At 34.6% G+C, this 20,502-nt stretch overlaps 1 protein-coding gene across 4 annotated transcripts in view; it reads right to left on the bottom strand.

The window, feature by feature from the left end:
• Positions 1-1,111: 1,111 nt before the first annotated feature.
• The window catches only part of LOC126831183 (fibroblast growth factor 3), a 49,188-nt gene continuing 29,797 nt past the window's right edge, over positions 1,112-20,502 (bottom strand). For all 4 annotated transcript variants that reach the window (XM_050561905.2, XM_050561907.2, XM_050561909.2 and 1 more), the window contains 3 exons: positions 19,285-19,927; positions 4,640-4,770; positions 1,112-4,121 (listed from right to left, as the gene is read on the bottom strand). In XM_050561905.2, the coding sequence (XP_050417862.1) occupies positions 3,447-4,121; positions 4,640-4,770; positions 19,285-19,501 (1,023 nt within the window). In that variant the 5' untranslated portion in view covers positions 19,502-19,927 and the 3' untranslated portion in view covers positions 1,112-3,446. The remainder of the gene's footprint in view (positions 4,122-4,639; positions 4,771-19,284; positions 19,928-20,502) is intronic.

A 20,502-nucleotide genomic window follows, 5' to 3' on the forward strand; every position in this document is an offset into this window, starting at 1 on the left:
TAGCTTGTAACCGAAGGTTTAGGTGCTGTTTTCGTTTTATTGATGTAAATCTATTCTTAAAATTGTTTAATTCTTGTGTGTATAAGAAGCAGTATTTTGTCTTTAAGTGTGTAGTAGTTGAACAAACGAGGATTAGAGTTGAAACTGTTATGCCAATTCTAAACGCCGAGTTATTATTGGGACCTTTTGAAGCCCAGTTCCATATGTTTAAGCAAGTCTTATTGGCCTTATGTAATGGAGATGTTTCCGATGATTCTCAGTAAACAATGTCTGGTAAATTAGAGGTTTGGCCAACTGCCGAACTACAATCATGTTCTACTATCGTACGGTACAAATATACTACAGCGGTAATATTGTAAATTGGTCTTGGCTGCCATTTCTAATACAAGTTTTTCTGTATAAAATCTTGTCGCTTGGGTTTTGCGATTGTTGTACTAATTTATTTTTCACTGTGGAGAAAGTGCGCATATTACGTTTCCCTCCGTGTATCAACGGGAAAGGATTGCACTTAACGGTAAAACAAAACAAATGATGTAAACTGAGAACATGTGTTAAGCACAGCCATTTTAAATCCCGGAACCAATCCCTTAATACAGTTCAAAGTTCCATGACCTTCCCCATGTTATCGCATACTGACCCGTGTTTCCTTTAGATCTACATGTATTTCAATCACCTATTCCAAATACTGTACGTAATAAATGCTGGGGATAATATAGGGAACATAAAATCCATTAAACGAAAGACAAAATGGAGTAAATAGTAGGTGGAATTCATAAGTTAGTATTTATCAAAATAACGACAATCAATAATGAAGTGGCATCAGATGTCCAATGAAGAGTATGCATATTCAGCAGATATTCAATTACAGTTACATATTTATTAGCCCTCACTTGCCGTTGATGGATTCTATCCAATCCTTCCACTGTACTATGATGGGTTTTTGTTCTTATGCTTACTTGTTTTTCAAAGTATGATATTACCATGGTAAATAACATAATTTTAATTGTATATCATCTCAAAATCTCCGATAAGACAGAAAGAAAATAGATTTATTGTATATACAGTTGAAGGAATGAACTGAATATGCTTTAGGAATAATACGTATACAGTGTGGGCCTACTATGGATTCTATGTGGTAAAAAGGGGAAACGCATCTAAAATTGACAAAACAAAACAATTTTCAGAAAATATCTTTGTATTTCGAAAACATTAAATTATAGACAGCAGTATTCCATGATAGTCGGTTGGTGTTTATGAAAAGCTTGGATTATTATATATTACAACAGATATATAAATACAGTACACATAAGCCTATATAAACTAGAAATCGTTTCCGAAAAAGAATATTACAAACAGATTTTCATTTTAAAAATTTGCTGAATATGGATTTGTAGAACTAATGTCATTACATTAATATATCGGCTGTTATCTACCATAGTAATATCTATACATAACTTTTGAAATATTCTTAAACAATTATGATCAGCTTTTAAATCAATTTTCTAATGTGCGACCGGCTTTAATCGGTCACCTGTGTTCTTATTTGTCTTGCTAATAATGATACAATAAAGGTACAATAATTAATAATGATGATGATCACGTTTATTTTTTACAAGGAAATAGTAAGGCTTGGAGATCGACCCCTGTTAAAGGCCTGAACAAAAATATACTTTTCATCAGATGAAAATATTTAAAACTCTTCTTCGTAAGTACAATCACAGAATGACCTTGCTAATTTAAATATTCACAACTCTGTCCTAACTAATATCATTCTAATATCAATATGTCAAAAATAATCTGAGTATTTTGATTTCATCTTTTGATTTTTTATTTGAAAAGTAGTTCAGTTTATTAATAACTACTTCATCTTAAATAATCCAACAAAATTTACAATGTCTTTACAAAATGTACACTAGTTAGACGCAATAGCCCTGAGATTAGTGACAAGTTTATTATATTACATAGACTTACTACAGACAATAGGGCTAAATAGAGAGCTTTTCTTTATCTACAATTTCTTCAATTTAAAAAAGACATTTTGCCCAAGACGGGCTAGAATCTAGACAATACTCGAAAATTTATGGTTAATAAAGGTGCTAAAATAAAGAGCAATCAATTTCCACTTTTCTATCAAAGGGCCAGTCAGTTGGGCGAAAACACCAACCGAGTATCAAACAAATGGAACACAAGTTTCGATTGGTTAAGGCACAGTACATTTTTGCCATATTTCTACCGAGTATGTCCTAGCATAAGTGTGTAGAACATTACACGAAAATTTATTTTCTGTGTGGGAAAAAATGTATTGCGTATAAACTTTTGCGATGAAAGTTTGCGTATATGAAATCTAGATGACTTTATTTGCCAATCAGTACGGTGATTAACCAATCGAAACTTAAGGAAATGTCTGAAATCTTTAATATTTTGTATTTGATAAATAAGAATAGACTACATGTATTTTAGTATGCTTTTCAATACTGAATATGAAGCGTATAATAAAATCTAATAAAGTTCTCTGTGTGAGTGTGATCTAGAAGACTTGATACCACTTTCTATTCGAAGGATTAGTAACCATTATTTTCTCTGGGAGTTCACTTTATCTAAACAACGTCCTATACCAACTAAGTCAAAATATTGCACGATTTTGAGTAGAATTTTTCAAGAGTTTTATAGAGATATAGCACTGTCTACTTCAAAATACATAGACTAACATTTATTTCAAGGCATGATTTTATTTTGCTACAAAGTGGATTTAAGCCACACAATTTACTACATCTATATAAATAAAGAAAAAAAAGAGAAAAACTAATGACTTTAAGAACATGGTCCTACGTTTTGTTAAATACAGAACATCTACATTACAGGTATATTGTGGCGATGAAATTCAAACATGAGTTGTGGGGAAATATAGAATGAAAAATGAAGCCGACATATTTTAAAATGGATGACATGATATTAAAAGAATAAATATAATGATATGATGTGTCCATACATGCACCAATAAAATATGACGAAACAATTTTGAATAATATGACATTAAAATTACAATATTTCACAGAAATGGTGAAAAAATGATCAGACATATTGTTTGCTGGACGGCATGGAGTAAATGTGTGATAGTTTGTGATTGGCTCATTTCAATAGATCATCGTCCAATAAAAAATGTCTACACTACTATTTCAGTTCTGCTCCCAGAATTCCACTTTGATTACTTTGACGTATAGTCCATCACAGTGTTTGTATGTGTGGGGGTAATTTAAATACACAACCACGGTAGTTTTACTGAGTGTTTTTGTCCGAGACACAAAAAATAAATAACTATATTCTATCTTCTTTATAAATACACATCCCCCCCCCCCATTTCTACACACAGAGCAACAATCGGCACTTTGCATTGTAATCTGTTTTCACTCATTCATTCACACGCACACAAATAACAAAATACAATCTTATCTATCTGTTTGTAAGAGAGGTTTTGTTGTAAGTTCTAAAGATAACCGTTTTTCAGTCTGTTGATTTCTGTCTCTATATTCGCGCAATTTGCGTTTGGTTCTCTGTCTTCGACCCTCTTTACGTCTCCCGCGTTTCGAGTGATCGTGACGTTTCGCCCGATGTCGGTGTCGATGGCGACGTTTATTTGATTGTTTCCGCCTTCTCTTACGTGCACGTTCACAACGCTTTTTATGTTTACTGTAGTTTTTAATCATTTCGTCTAATAAGTCACAGAAACGCTTACACCTTCCTTGGTATTTTTCTTGATTTTTATAAATCTTTTGCAATTTAGAACACCAGCGGCGCCGACGACGACGTCGCTCATTTTTTCTCTTTTTAGCTGGATCAGGAGTCTTTGTATTACGCCCCACTAACTTAATAGTTCCAGTTCTAATCAACCTCGCACTTTCTTGTTTAGCTCTATACATTGATTGGGGCGGCACTTGTACCGGCAAGAATTGTGACATGGCTTGAGAATTCCTAGCATATAGTCCCGGTTTCATTCGACCATCTCGCTCTATGCCTAGATAGAATTTTTTACGCTTTTCCTTATGACTGGCATGATAATATACATTATAGTTGTGGATATTCCTAAATCCTTCAGAAAAAGCACAATCCGGCGTAACATTTCTCTGTAAAATAAAAAGATATACAAATGGTTAAATAATTGCAGATTAAATTAAAATGTACGATATAAAACATAATCTTTTGTAATTCTTTATACTGGCATATAATTTGCTTCTGGAAGTAGTGGAAGGCTCAATGCTGTTATATAAATGACCAGTATACCACTGTGCGGTAGCAGTATAGGGCGGTAATTACAGTAGTCATTATACAAGAACTGGATTGTTTCAATGGCATCATTTCTATGGAATACAATTACTGTTTATTAATGAGCAAAATTTCCACTAGAATTCGCTGATCTCTCAAGCTGAAACGCCGCTCGGGAATAAGCTGTAATTGCATACTATAGACTAAATTTTGAGCCAGTTTCGTGTCGGACATTTTCTGCGGATGTATCGAAAGCTGTATACACTCTGAAATAGCAATGGGCGATTCAGAAGAGAACCCTCCACCCCCACCTCCCGTCCTGGTGCCCTCTACACCCCATCTGTTTAACATGGATAAAAGATATATAAATATTACTCACACTAGCATATATATGGCTTCTATTGTCCATACACAGGAAGAGATTACTAACAACACCTTTAATAGCTATCGTATCTTTAGGTTTTTGGCCATGCGTAGAATTCGTTACGTAGGATATCAACATAATAATACCTGCAAAAAAATAAAATAAAAATAAAATTAAATATAAAATAAGATAAACCTAATGGTATATATTTCTTGGCGAACGATTGGGCTCTCTGTCGCCAGGTGACTGAATAATTACCGCAAGTGAAGATGACGTCATAGAGGGTATGTTACATACATTCTCCATTATTATTCAAAAGTCTAAAATAGTTTTATATACGTGGCAATCTAACTAGCTTACAATTATGCTTCGTTTCTTTTGGTCTGATTTTGAAACCACGTTGTTATCAAACCAACTTTCTATCATGTGTATTAATTAGTCATTTAGGTATTAAAATCTACATAATTCACCATAAAACAACGTCTTATATACTAGTACAGACAATTTTCTTAACCGATAAGACACGGTGATCTGAGTACTGTCTTCAAAGAAAATACATGTATGATGTCAATATTGTTCTTAACAAGACTAATTACGGGTCCATATATGAATCAAAATAGATGGGTGTTAAAAATCGTAGGGGAGGGGTTGGGGGTAATCTAAGCTCCATGACAACGGTAAATAGAGATATAGAGACAATTTAACAGTATCAGATATCAAATAATAAGCACCCTGACCCTAACTGATAAAGGTCATCGTCGACGTATTTATATACATCTTTGTACAAAGACCACAAATTTTATCAGTATGCACCTTGTAGTAACATTCCCTTAATTTACAACATGTTGAAGGCAGGTTGTATTAGGTTTCTTGTTTATTGTCATGTTAATTCAGGAATCAATTACTCTAAATAAACCATCCCGACCAAAGGTTACTACAACTTGCGATTTGTTTTATCTGAGCAAGCATGAACCTACGTAATTTTGATAGGTCAGTTTCTTCAGACGGATATGCAATATTCAGCATAAAATAATAAAAAAGGCGTGTCTTCGTGTTAATATTTGTTAAACATATCCGTATATCTTATGAAACAATACAAAGCTAAATGTTCCTACGACGCACCTCCTAATTTCTTATTATACATGTACGCCTACATGTGATCCTTTCTAAATATATCTGATTCAGCAAATGTCGCGAAAGATATTTTAATGGATTGGTTTCAAAAATTGACCTTAACCTATCCCAATATAATTATGATGATGGGCACACGTAAGATCAATATAAATGTCAGTGAAAGACGTGTGCTGTTTTAAACCTGATTGATGAGATATATCTTAAAACCGAATGTTTAATTTATCATAGTAATATGTAGACTGAACTGTATGTCTGTCTATATATGAACTGATTGATTGACAGGTGTAGATGACAGCTTTTATATCTATACTAATATACCCCATCAAATCTTATGATAGGATTACGTTGCCCATACCTATCATACACCTATCATATTATCAGATCTATATAACTGTTGACTTCAAAATTTGAATAATTTAATAGGACAATAAATATCTCGCGAAATAAAACAGGTATTATAGATCCGCTATCTTCGTCAACTCCTAGTGAACAATATTGAAACCAACAGCTAGTTTAACGGAGGCAAGGGATTGGTTAAATTAATTTGTCTTCGGGGGTAAGAATCGAAATGGTTTAAAAGAGAAAGGGAAATGGGGTTTAACGTCCACTCGACACAAACTAGGTCATTTCGGAACTAACACATGGTTCAATTTTATTTCAATAATTCGCTTGCGTGTAGGGGTCTTTAGCAGTGGGAGGAAACCGGAGGACCTAGAGAAAACCCACGAGGTTGGACAACCGCGGAAACGAAACCACGCCAGTTGACTCAATGACAGACCTTATGATACAGCGCGCACGTACTAACCATTCGGCCATTCAACCCCTCGAAATGGTTTTAACGTCGTCATTACAAAAAAGGCGGGTGGGGTTTAAACATGGTAGTCTACAACTTTAGTTAGATCTATTTCATAAGGCCAACTTCACAAGATGTAAATAGGGCTAGCGCTAATCCCAACCCTAACCCTATCTCTAGTCCAAATTCTTAAACCAAACCTACAATCTCGCCAACAATCACGTGTCCTAACCTTATTTACAGCTCATCGACCTTGGCGAAATCTTGAGTTGGCCTTCAGAATTAGATCTAGTCCTACGACTTTCCAGTTAGCCACTTGAACTGAATAGCTATTGTTAGCATTCAAAATATATACATCTCAACGTTGTATGGAATAAAAATCCCAAATGAATTCAAATGTGTCTTACATTAATATTCGATTATCAGTTTAATGGCCATGTAATTTGACCCGCCGATATCATAATCAAAAGAATTAATATTCATGATGACCTATCACCCCAATGAATAAATTAATTGGCTTCTGTGTGTATAGGCTTACAAAACAAGATATATGTGTCTCAAAGATTGAATAAGCAACCAATATAAGTACTAATCATGGTGATAATCAACAAAAACACGAAATTTTATTCCGTAAGATCTATATTTAGGTGCATATATACCACCGACCATTTATCAAACCCCTTAATTATCTGAAATCTACAGTTGAATATACACAGTAACGTTATTTTACCAGTTTTACCCCCTGTTTACGAAGTTCAAATTATACTTTCTTTGATTTTTTACGAGTAAATAGCAAGATGGCGATGTTCAGTCTATTGGAATTACGTTTTGTGGTTGTATTTAATAAAGAATACTCTTTCAAGTAAGTAGAATCATATATAATTGATATATCTAAACAAAATTTTCCAAAAAAGTGACGATACGTCATTTTAAGTAAAAAAACTGGTTGGATAATAGTGTAGAATTTTCTCCCGTTTTCCCAGTAAGGAATCATTCGAAAATTGTAGTTTTGCCTTTCAGCCGCCCCAGCCTACAATCCTTTAATACCTCCTACATAATTTTAAAGTGACAGTTAATGGTTTTGACAGATTAACTAAAGATTAGTTTTGATGTGATTTGACATACGAATACGTTTTACAACTTCCTTTTGAATTATTACAATGCCCAAAATCACGATGTCAGTTCGCACCATGTCGATAATGGTATAAGTCTTCGCGGAAGGATTTTTACCTGAGGTACATTTAATTGAAGTACAGAATAGCAAAGCCGTATAAACAATGTTCGTATACCTCCAATATTATCGTTTATAACAGAAAGTGATTGTCATACTGAAAACTAATCTGTTCAATACCCTACAAATCCCAAACCCTACACGATTATAATATGTACACCAAATATTATCTAAATTTAAATATCTTTGATATGGGTGGTCAGTGTGTAAACGATATCGCGGATTTAAGAGGAGTGAAAGGACGTCTGTAATTGAGCAATAAATCCGTTACTAATCGTACATAAATCATATGTTGACCCTTACGATTTAGATATATGTAATTCTCTATGACAATAATATACACTATCCTTTGATTGCTGTTAGTATAGAAGTCTATAAGCCGTTATAGAGTTGCATAGTCGCGTTCTATATGGCAAAGAACGGTCAAAACCCGTGATTAAGGTGTTTAAGCCATCAAAATCTTTGAAGAGCTGTTTACTTTCGTCAGTTTCCAATCCATGGCTTTTTTTTCTAGCGTAATATATTGTATTCAGAATTGTGTATTGAACTGAATTTTTTCTCCAAATCAACAAATATTTATTTATAGGGAATTTTAACATATAATATTTAAGGCAAGTCGAGACTTTGTTTGTCAACTGACAAAGCACCGGCAATTAGCCAAATAATTCCTTTGTTAAACACTAACTGTAGTTATTGTATACGGTGTAAGCTATACATAGTACATACTACCTATAGGACATATAATGTTGTCTCACCTATGGTTAATACAAATAAATCAAAGCGGAAGGTCGTACATGAATATTATAATTTAAAAAGATATACTTATATGTTTTTGTTAACCAGATATCAATTCAAAATGGCGCTCATATATTCAATATAGGTTACTGTCTAAAATGAATTACATAACGAATCTATGTTGTTCCAATATCGATGCTATAATCTGTAATTACTTTCTTATCAGAGCTAAACATTCTTAATATGGTATAGTTCCAAATAAAGGATTAGTGTAGGGGTTTGGACGATCCACAACTTTCTAATTTTGCCACATATCAAATTTAGTCAAATATCATTTATTAATCCTTAAGATACAATGACAACTGTTCCATCTAAAAAAAATACACCCCGTCCCTATAAACAGTAACATTAGTTACAGAAAATATGTTTATACCTTTAAAATAAAATGATAATTGTTTCGTGAAAGAACAAACAACATTTACACTTTGTAGAAACGCGTAACTGAGTTGCTTACAGAGTTATCATATATAGGTTATGCTATCAAAGGACTTCAAGGTATGGTTGGTTCACATTTATACACGCGATTCAACTTGATTCTTTTATTGGAAGCAGTTTCCCGATCTGGTTCGAATATAACGAAACCCAGTTCTCTTAAACTCATCGAACTATGGCCGTCTGCTTCTTATCAGGTGCTATGAACATCAGTTTTTACTTATCCAGCTAAAACAAATTTTATATCAGTTATGTCTTTTGATATAAGTAAAAGCAAGTTTATGTAACATCTCTTGCTTACCAAAGACTAAATGTTTTTTCATGCTTTTTAAAAATAAATCCAGATGCATCCTAATCTGAAAAACGTGCCGAGACACCTTCAAGAGACGTGTTGGTTTATATAAATTTCTTGTAAATATATGCATGTAATGTTTAAGTGCATAAGAATGTTATTTACATTAATATGCCTACATTTATGTATCTTACAATGCATTAGTCGAGCTTGATATTTGCTTAGTAATATGAATTTTTTTATATGTATATTATACGGTCTCGCATCTATTGAGATTTTAAGAAATTAATACAAATTAAAAATTTCCTTGCAGGCTACACCAGTTACACTTAATAAGTTAGAAAACAGTGTTTTGTGGTATTTTTCCTTTATTCTCGCAAGAAGACATTTTGGTTTTAAATTTCTAAAGATACTTTTCGAATCAATTTGTGATATTTTCATCGAAAACCCTATTACTGTAGAACCCGTTGTCGAAAAACTAATATACCCAGAGATTATTTGAAAGACATGGGAAACTAAATATTAAATAGTTGTCCTATATAAGATATCACACATATTTATTACAAGTATTAGGACCCACTCTGTCAATGCCTGTTATATTATTGCTGCGCAATTCTTTGATATTGGTTCCCCCTGTAATTGACCTATACCATGTTTATCTCGACACATAATGGCAAGCTCTGAGTTTTGCATCTCAGCAAGTTTTGAAGTTAGACATACTGCGTATTAAAACCTATATTTAATAATTACATTAAGTTAGAAATTATGACATAAACTGCGCTGCTTTTCCATATGAATTGATCAAAAGATTATTTTTTTTCCTGTTGATTTCTGTGAAAACGTTTTCTTCGCACATTAATTTGATATCTAGCAAATGTTTTATGGTCCACTATCTATCGAAATCAAATCAGAAAATCTAAATTAAATTTTATTGAACCATCTGTGCTTTATCAAAATAACTAATTGTGATAATTTAGAAAGTTGAGCAAATTAGCGCCATTCCAACCACCTGTACAACGAAATGAAATGAAACGAGATTTAACCATATTTGTCTGCTCCGATAGGGATAATGTAGACGCAATGTATGGTGCTATGGTGGGAATCCAACTGTCAAGGAGTCTTTTACGTACACGCCCTCTGTCCTGCACTAATGACAAGGGGAAACGACGCTGGAGAATACCGACTAACCTGTTCAATGAATATATGAGTTTGTATATTTTCTCGGCAAATATAAAGTGTCTCTATGCATTTACTCTACCCATATTGCACATAAACGTTGTGTACATTTTAAACTAGATACCTGTTAACGTATATCATTAAACTAGGGGTAGACAGTGGGTCTATATAAAAGTGTGCCAGACTCCTAACAGACTATATAGATCGTTTTGTATCAAAAATGTTTTCGTTACAGGATAAACCAGAAGTTCTGGTGAATCTCTCTTCAATGCCATATATCAAATTATGATCTTGTCGAAACTAGGCTAATATTTGAGACGTTACTCGTGTCTGTGTTTATAATATCTTTGCACCCGTCGAGATGAATCGATTCCATATATCAGCCTTCCAATATACACATATCCACAGTTTGTATATAAAACAGGAGTACGGGATAGTCCTCACTGGTGATTAGTTTGTGGGGGTCTCTTAATGGTCTTGTCGTGTCGACGTTTATTATTATTTCGCCTCCTGTTACACGCGCCTTTCCACGTGCTTACACTTACGGGGTGAATAAGTTCAGGGCACGCGTTGAGACTTGTATAGAAATGGTATATACAAAGCAAGATGCTGTTAATATGTCTAGATATACCATAGTCTTTAAATTATTTTTCATCCATAGCGTATTATACAATAACCGGCACAACAATGGTTGTTTTACGACAGGTCAACACGAAAGCTGCCAAACGGTGTGCGATGTTAACATTTAATAAGATAACGCAAGAGAAAGGTCCTAAAATGTGCCCCTTGCAGAAGGCCACGTTATGCACACTACCGAACTATTTATTTACCAAAAATCTAAATTTTGGGCAGGTAATTTATTCAAAGGTAATATCTGTCAGTATTTAATTACAGCGATAATGTTACAGCCAGGAATTTGCCAGTATCCTCATGGGACTATGAAGATTTTCAGTTTAATAAACTTTGACTGAAGTTCCATGGCACATCTAAAATCAAAAGAATGAGAGCGTCTTACACGAGACAGTTTTATCTATAGCGGTTTCGAATTCCTGTACTCCATAATCTATAGAGTCATATTTAGAGTCAAATTCACCTGACCAATAATTAAACGATACCCCTGTGAACCCCGAATAGAGCCTTAAACATCTTACGGCATAATAGAACATTGCAAATTTGATCTATACTGCTATCAGGACGGGGGTCATCTTCAGGTCATTCAACGGCTTGACGTCCATAATGACTTAAAGAGTTTCGTAGCTCAAATTAAGCCATCAAATAACATGAATTGAAATGAAAAACTTTTCACTAGCAATCATTAAGTTGAGACATGGTAATTGTCTGATTATCTCATTCGAGTAGCAGTCATTGAAAAACGCGTGAAATAACCGCCGGCGTCGACACACAATGAGTGCTAAAAGTAAAGCATTCCGCTGAAGAGTGTGAACACTTCTATCTCTTTTTGCGGCATTGAATCGCTAGAGGTAATCTCGTTGAAACATTGCGTAATGAAATACCTAGCAATGTGAAGTAGCGAGAAAACTGTATCTAATTGCTATTTGACGATCTGTGCTTAAACTATCACAAGTGGTTTGATTTCCAAACAATATGCTTAATTCCGTTTACTTCCATTGTTACAGATTTGATGAAATTGCCCTCATATTTTCACAAATTTGCTTAATCAAGTACATTGTAGTACTTAAACTAGCAAGTGGGGCTTTTAATTTTCAATTAATACTTTAAACTTTTTAGGCACACAGGCCACGTTTTGGGTATTTTTTAAAAATAATTTTCTGATGAAAACCTAAAGTTCAGAAGACTTTTCATTTCAAAGGACTTTAACGAACATCGTCAACTAAATAAAAATTAGCTTCATTAATCATTTTGGTGTACGTATTGGCTTGTCTTAAACATTTACATGTGTCCTTGACAATCCCAAGAAATTTTCAGCAAATTCTTTAAACTTTTTTAGTCAAGAATTGTGACCGATGCATTTTTGAAGAAAAGTTTCAAAGTAAAGGTTACGACGGTGATTCGAGACCTATCTTACGAACTCGAGACTTCACGGTACGGGTAAATCTGTAAGGCACTTAAATGGATTATTGGCATTAGCCGTTGTGGATAATCCTGTGACTTTAATTAGATTAAACGCGGCTTAGTTTTAGGAGAAGCAGACGAAAGGGATTATTGACGCGGTTCGTTCAGCAGGATTTTAGTGGTTATTGAAAAAGCAGACGTGGAAAATGAAAGGCGACGAGACAGTGTGTGAAAGCGAGACGGGTCTAGTATTGAAGCGTTCTTAGCGAAGAGATGTTAAAAAGTTTATTCTTTGACCCTTCCTGTTCCCAGACCCCAAAACAACACTGAGAACAAAAAAATACAACCCACTCTTTACATCAGAGTCAACCTCGAAATTCCCCACCTTTCGTCTAGCATAGAATCACGTAATGACTTGTAAGAGAATGGTCAATCGGTGTACAGAGCTTCGAATGGTGTGAGAGAAAATATTTTCTAGTCGCCATCACTGCAGAAAACCAAGAAAGAAGAGCAAGTTTGAAATTCAGACTTGGCTAAAAATGAATAGCCTATGCCCGGCCGTTGATTGAGGGGACTTGACAGTTATGGATATCTCTCGAAATTTGAACGTTTATATCGTATATGAGAGACAGCATGCATGCCAGAGTTCTATAGTCCTTTTTATTAGTTATACGGTCTGCTATGGATTAAGCTAATTGCTTTGAGTTGTGGCTTTTTTGACCTTTCCTCTTGTTAATCACCCGTCAATGTTTTTGTTTGTTTTGTTTTGCACTAATCTCCTTGTCACATATATTACAAATCTAAAATGAAAAGCAGTCGGGGAGAACTTTATGAATATTATGTTTGCCTTAGCTCAACAACTTTATAGTAGGTGTATACAATGGTAGCATTAACACCCATTTGATACAATTTACCATGGGGATTTACCTGAAATACACCATTAAATAGGCTATATGGCATTGTTGAATTCAGCATATCCTATATGACTATTCACGCTGGGTCACTCCTTAATCTGTCCCCAATAAATGCATATAAATTGCAAAGCCCTGTGTTGAAACTGATTACATTGGGTACAGCGTTTAAGTTTCGCAATCCTGTAAGATGATTTTAATTTTTTGATATTTCATAATTCTTCAGATAAAACATTCACTCCAGCGTCATATCTTATTTAAATACTTAAAATGCGTTATTGAAATAAAATACTTAAACTGGGGAAATGGATCGGTCGTATATGTGTATGTTGACACAGTCTTGGTCATTTTATATCGAATTTTAATTTTTCGCGCCACACATAAAGTAGGATTTTCAGATAGGTTGAGTCTGTAAGAGCAGTATGAATACAGACTTTCAGCATTGTTATATATGACAAATATCGAGATCTTTAACCACGCATTGGTGTAGGTATGGCCAGGCCATGGTAAGTAATTTTCAATAACCTACACATTTCCCAAGACGAGCATCAAAATATCCCCGAACATATTTTAATATTCGCCATACAATAAGCTACAACACGGTAAAACCCACAGACAAATGTTAAACTCATTAAAAGTGTGCTTTACATCGTAGACCGCCGTAGACTGCCATTTCAAAGTAAACCGGATCAGTCCCAAAAGATTAGTAAAATCTGCCGATATGAATACCTGGGTGAACTTAAGCGAACTTTTATTGAGTGTGTAGATGGGAGAGAGAGTAGAAAATGTTTTAAATGTTCTAGAGAAGATAGTTACAAATCAATTATCAAGAGGTACTTAACTTTCCATTAATGATACGTTTGATTCGCGCTTCGTTGTGGCATGTGTGTGGAATCAGATGAATCGGTGCGACACCAATGACTGAAGTCTTGCGCGTCAGTTTATGTAATTTTACCTTTAAACTAAAAGCGGCGGATCGGATCAAGAATTACAATTTTTTCAGTTCACTTGAGTTTCTCTGTCATTTAGACATAACAAACAGATTATCGTGTACATATATCAGCATTTATATTTTATTTACGAAACTAAAGAATCTTTCATATGTATGCTTAGAGATACGCACATGAACATACCAGCACTTTTTTCCTTTCATTTGTGGATTTTCAAGAATGCGCGATTGTTCTCTGATATTAATGGTCTAGCTTTTCATAAACAATCTAAAAATATGCATAGATATAAAGCTTGATTGTATATGTAGATCGGTGGTATACAAGCAAGGAGTTAAATTCATTGTTAACACGGTCACGGTATGATACTTTTCAAGAAAACACATCTGCAATCCGACTCAAGCATGTATTGTAGTCTCCTTTCACTTGATGTATGTCATATAATAAGAAGGTTACATTCACAAACGATGAGGGAAAATTTAAAGTAATAACCATCTTATGAACCAAATTTAATAATTGTATTCCCGATAGGTAAAATCTTTAATAATTAAACAGTTCAAATATTACATCAAATTATTAAATACCACCTTTTGATTACCTTAGAGTAAGAAATTCAAGTGGTATTATAACTTTGATTAGTGGGAAAGAAAATAACCTCAAATTATTCAAAGTTACCGAAACCTGATCTTTAAATTTTATGATTGAACTTTCAATAGTTATAAAGAATTGGACTGTCACTTTAACCTTTGATATCGAGACTGTAACATTCCTTTCATATATACATATACATACATACCTGTTACAGTAGGTAATCTATCTACCTATGTAAATTTGTGATTGCAGAGGTGTGAAATTCAGCTATATGGTGATTACACCAGCAAGTGTCCAGCAAGACGTTACAATATAATGATTGATGACTTGAATGTAGCCCCGTCTTATCAGTCATTATATAATATCTACATTGTATAACCATACACAGATGAAATATAGATAAAATATTACTTATATACACCTACCACCCAGTGTGCATACATAATTGATATATTTGAAAGTGAATCATAACCAGGTTATTTGAGAAATTGGCTCGACGTTTCGCATGAATATATTTTAATAATTTATATTTCTAAGAGGTACGGATGGCTATATGCTAAATCCGTTTTTCGTTTTCACACTTCTGGCTTTTTTGATCCGTGTTTTTGAAACACAGTCTATTTTAATACACCATACAAATGTTTTTATAATTGGGCCACATCGACGACGTAGGTCTACACACCTGCGAATAGCAGACAAACATGTATATCATCCCATCAAGGTTTTCACTATACATGTAAATTACAGACTTACGGAAAAGTATACGTAAATATCGAGTAAATCAGGCGCAACTTCCCGTCTCTGTATCGATGCAAATAGTACTTCGTTGCATTGATTAAGAGATAATGCAATTTACATTCGCTATATTAGAATAACTATAACGTACATGTTCCTGGTACCTTGAATTTCCGATCAAAAGACATCCTATATACAGACATTTTAGCATGTGGTGCTGCCTTGACCGATTCCCGTGATTCCATTATATCTATTATATCTCCCCGTGTAGGTATATGTACTACATGTGCATAATTAGACATCTTGGGTTCCAATGCACTGATAGAACCCACGCATGGTGTTAACATATTGTGTCAGTCTTAAAAAAAGATCCGGTACTGAATGTTCGTATAAAATCGAAATAGCTGGGTGTGAATGTATACATGTATACTGACTGTCAGGGTGACACTACACTAAACATTAAACCTTAAAGAAATAAATTGGGCTTTGAATTGTAAAGGTGTTCAACAATATAATGTCATTATTCAAATAAGTAAATAGACATATAGACTTATATTTGGACCGATTCTGTGGGTAATGGGTAGATTTGCCCTGTGGTCCGATAGCCCGAAAGTTCGACAGTCTTACAATCAATTTAATGTACAACGAGTTGTAAATAGCAGCATAGAGTGGAAGATGGTGGTGTAGTATGTAGTAGTTAAGTGTAGTATATATACGTCGTAGTATGTGTAGATTGGCAGATGACAGTGTAGAATGAAAGAGGGTAGTGTAGAGTGGCAGATGATAGTGTAATTAATATGTAATAGTGCAGTGTATTGTCTATAGTAAGGTATAGTGGCACAGGGTAGTGTAATATGTAATAGTGTTGTGTAGTATAGCGTAGTGTATAGAGACATGTAGTTTATGAGGTTGTGCTCTATAGTATATAGTGGTGTAGAGTGACATACATGTAGGTATGGAATTATGCATGTGATATATAATATATTGTAGTGCAGTACATAGCACTAGCAGTGTATAATAGTATACTGTGGTAGTGATTACATGTATGACCAAGGCAGTATACACCTCACTAATGATCGTAATACATACCATACACTACTTTATGCTACTCTTCTAAACTACTTCCATTTATTATCCTTATACTACTCTACATTACACTATATTCCTGTACTACTATCGAAATAAAACGAAAAGGTGTTGTTGGACTATGAACCATTGTGTTGTTGGGCCTAAAATGTTTCCGTACCAACTTAATGAGCAATACATATTTAAAAATCCAGTGGCTCAGTGAGTAAGGCGTTGGCTCGCTAATCTGGAGGTCACGTGGCCGAGAAAGTTCGTCGAGATTTCCCGGCGTGCCCCCTCCCCCCTTGTCAGTGGTGCAGGACAGAGGGCCTGGCAAGGACCAACGTATAGTCGTTCGTATGAGACGAAAACCCGAGGTCCGGTGTACACATTGGCCATTGGTGTGCACGTAAAAGATCCCTTGGTAATTGGAATTCGATATAAGAGTAGGTCTTGTCAGGTGCACCCCAGTCAACTCATGTGACAGAAATGATAATGACTGATATCGAAATCCGACATTTAGGGCCTGTGTCGGTTCCAAGAAGAAAGCATCCCCTGCAGCGTGCACGCCACCCATCTCATTCGAGAGATAGTGATTGATATCGAACTTCGATCTCTTCGACTCGAGTAAAGATAATATTGTTAACAAAAAGGAGAAAAACCCCGAACAATCCAAAATATTTATAACTAAGTTTTTAATTGGAACCCAATCTGTTGTTTCATAATATTCTTTTATTTGACTGTATGTCACCTAATTTCCAGTTCTTCATAGTCATAGTACTAGCACGTGTACTATTTGTTTTCTTAAAAATCAAATAATATCGTTACTCAATTAATTGACTTGTGGCAATGTATGTACACGGGTGTTGAGATAAGAACATCCTTTATTGGTGATAACATTTCGGCTTTAATGCAACAAATATGTGATACAGAATGATATACGCAGGTTAAATAAAATGCCAATGAAGATGAAAGGAGAATAGACTTCGATACGATCTAGATAGTAATTAACTCTCTGTGTTCGTTTTGTGGGACGATTTAGGTGATAAGAGAGTATCGAGAGACGCGGGTGCGATACCGCTGTATGTAACACCATACAGTTCCTCACACACAATATACCAGAAAATAGGTCATTAAGCGAAAATCCCAAATCCGATATAAATATCTAATAGGTAATTAAAAGCATAATTTGAACTGAAAGTTATGAATGTTGACGACGTACGAGAGCCACCGTTAGATATATTAAAGATAACCTATCTACTTACAGCCCTTCTGACTGGCAATGTACCCAAGTTTTTATCAAAACACCCAACAGTCTGCAGTGATAAGTGATCGTACTGTTACACCTACGATGATCGGGTTTCATACAGTTACAAAGTCTGTCTATCTCTATCAATTATATATCGTACACACTAAATTTATTATTACAATAATTGTTTATTACATGTTAGAGCATGTGTTTTCGATCAAACGGGATCGATATCCAATAATTGTTCGTCCGATATACAATATGGAGCTGGGTGTGATCTATAATCGTTTAATATACAGAGTGATAATATTCCTTTCAAATTTTCTAAAAAGATACTTCACCTATATACAAGACGTACGTACAGCACACGACCGACAGAAAGTAAGAGAAAATTTTGATCTGCTGAAGACAAGTGGTAAAGCAATCAACAGTTTGACAATCTTTGCTACTTGAGTGATAACCTATCTTTCAAGTTCCATACAGATATACATACATGTATACTCTGTTTTCAGGAGCCGGCATTGATGGATTAACAAGGACGCTATACCGATCCCGTCAATAAATGATATAACAAAACTATGAGGTTATGTTTATTTATGTATGCATGTCTTATTTGTACCTACATCATCAGCTGACGCGATTGATACATACGTAACGTACTTGGACGCGAGTAGACTTGTAAACTATTTTACTACACGCTTCAGTTCGTCTTAACTTCCAACACCCCAAAAAAACACGAACCACGTCTTGACATGCGAGCCTCAGATAAAAAATATACTATTCCTGCCAAACGTATCAGCCGATCGTAGTAGCCCAGACATAAATTATAGTGTTCGACTTGCCCTAACATGTTCCCCTCAGACAATGGGTTTATCATTTTTTTACGGGGATTTAAGTGGAAACTTAATAGGGTTTGTCATTATCACATTAAGAAATTATTTATCAGTGTATCAAAATAACTATATCATATCTACATAATATCATAATTAGATACATGTATCAATAACGCAACGCATGAGCAACGTAACAAAATACCATCGGACTACGTGTTGCGACATTACATGTATGCAGAATAATTACAGCAAAACATGGGATAACATGGGCTGGTTCTTGGACAAATACATCTTTTGACAGTTATGCGATTTTGTGGGGAATTTTTATCACTTAAGAGAGCTGTCTGTCGACAATAGAATTATTGTTACATTTGTTGTAAAGGTTTTTTTAGCGGGAGTCAAGGCTGAATATAAAATAGTGAAATAGGCAGAATGGTCTTACCGTACATAGTCTTTTCTCCTAGATTTCCTTTTATTGTTCCATTCGGGTGGATCTCCAGATAGTGACCCACTCTATTCTGTAGATACTGACCCCGGTCCCTAATATTCTCCCACCTTCTAGGGGTACCCCGGTGGGCAAGAGTTGGAATTGGGGGGTTGGGTAAAGGTGGGATCACCGTCTGTAGTTGTAGAGGACCAGTGCCTAATGAGGTGTTCATGTCCCTTTAAAGCACCCTCGATACGTAGAGCCTGCATCCAATAAAAATATCTATTGACAGCTTTTCATAATCCATTCACAATAATAAACGTACGTAGTACAAGACTTTAAAAATGTATAAATCTTAATCCAAGGTTATCACTGTAAAATATTCCTCTCTTAGCAGTTAAAAAATATAATTTTGTCCCAATCTAGGGTGTGTAACCACAGCAGTGTGATAAAACCATAGCTGTGCATCCCCGAAATATTTCGGACTTTTCGCTTCTTAAGGTAAACGAGTACTGCAGCGATTTCCCAAAGTTTGGCAAAGCGACGCTCGTCGCTAAGTTTCTACAATTCGTAACACTAATTTGACTATGATCCGCCTGATTGCTATGTCCCATTGAGGTTTTCATCCAAAAACACTTCTACAAGAAAACGTCTTCTCCTGCAAAATAAAAATAGTAACAGTCATTAAGCACATGTTATATCATATAGAGTTTTAAGCTTGGAAGAATTTGCAAAACATCAAGAAGAAAATACTATTTTATGAGGCTAAGAATAATACAATAGATTCCACAGTTAACCACTACAGTAAGACGGTTTGTCAAATAATGTATTAGATTGCGATCACGAAAAGAAAATTTTATGGTTATACACCTTGAAGGCAAAACTTGTACACCGATATCTTTTTCAAAATACATGTTGAGAAACCATAATTCGTGGTAGACTTACTAAGCTTTCGGACACAAGGAAATTATTTGATTAAACAAAATTTATCAAATAATCGACGTTTTAAGAAATATAGTTCATGAATATCTTAATGGAAAATTGTATCTGGACATAGGACATTAAACTGTCAAAAATCTCAAGAGTTTAAAACAGCGCATTTGAAGCGTTTTAAATTAAAAACTTTTATGAAAAGCAAGAAGTTTTCAAAATGTTACCAGTCGTATGTATAATCCTTCAGTAATTTTAAACCAGTTGAATATACATCTATATATTGCCCTGTTTGATTTACTT

Source organism: Patella vulgata, chromosome 8, assembly GCF_932274485.2.
Source record: "Patella vulgata chromosome 8, xgPatVulg1.2, whole genome shotgun sequence".
NCBI lineage: Eukaryota > Metazoa > Mollusca > Gastropoda > Patellidae > Patella > Patella vulgata.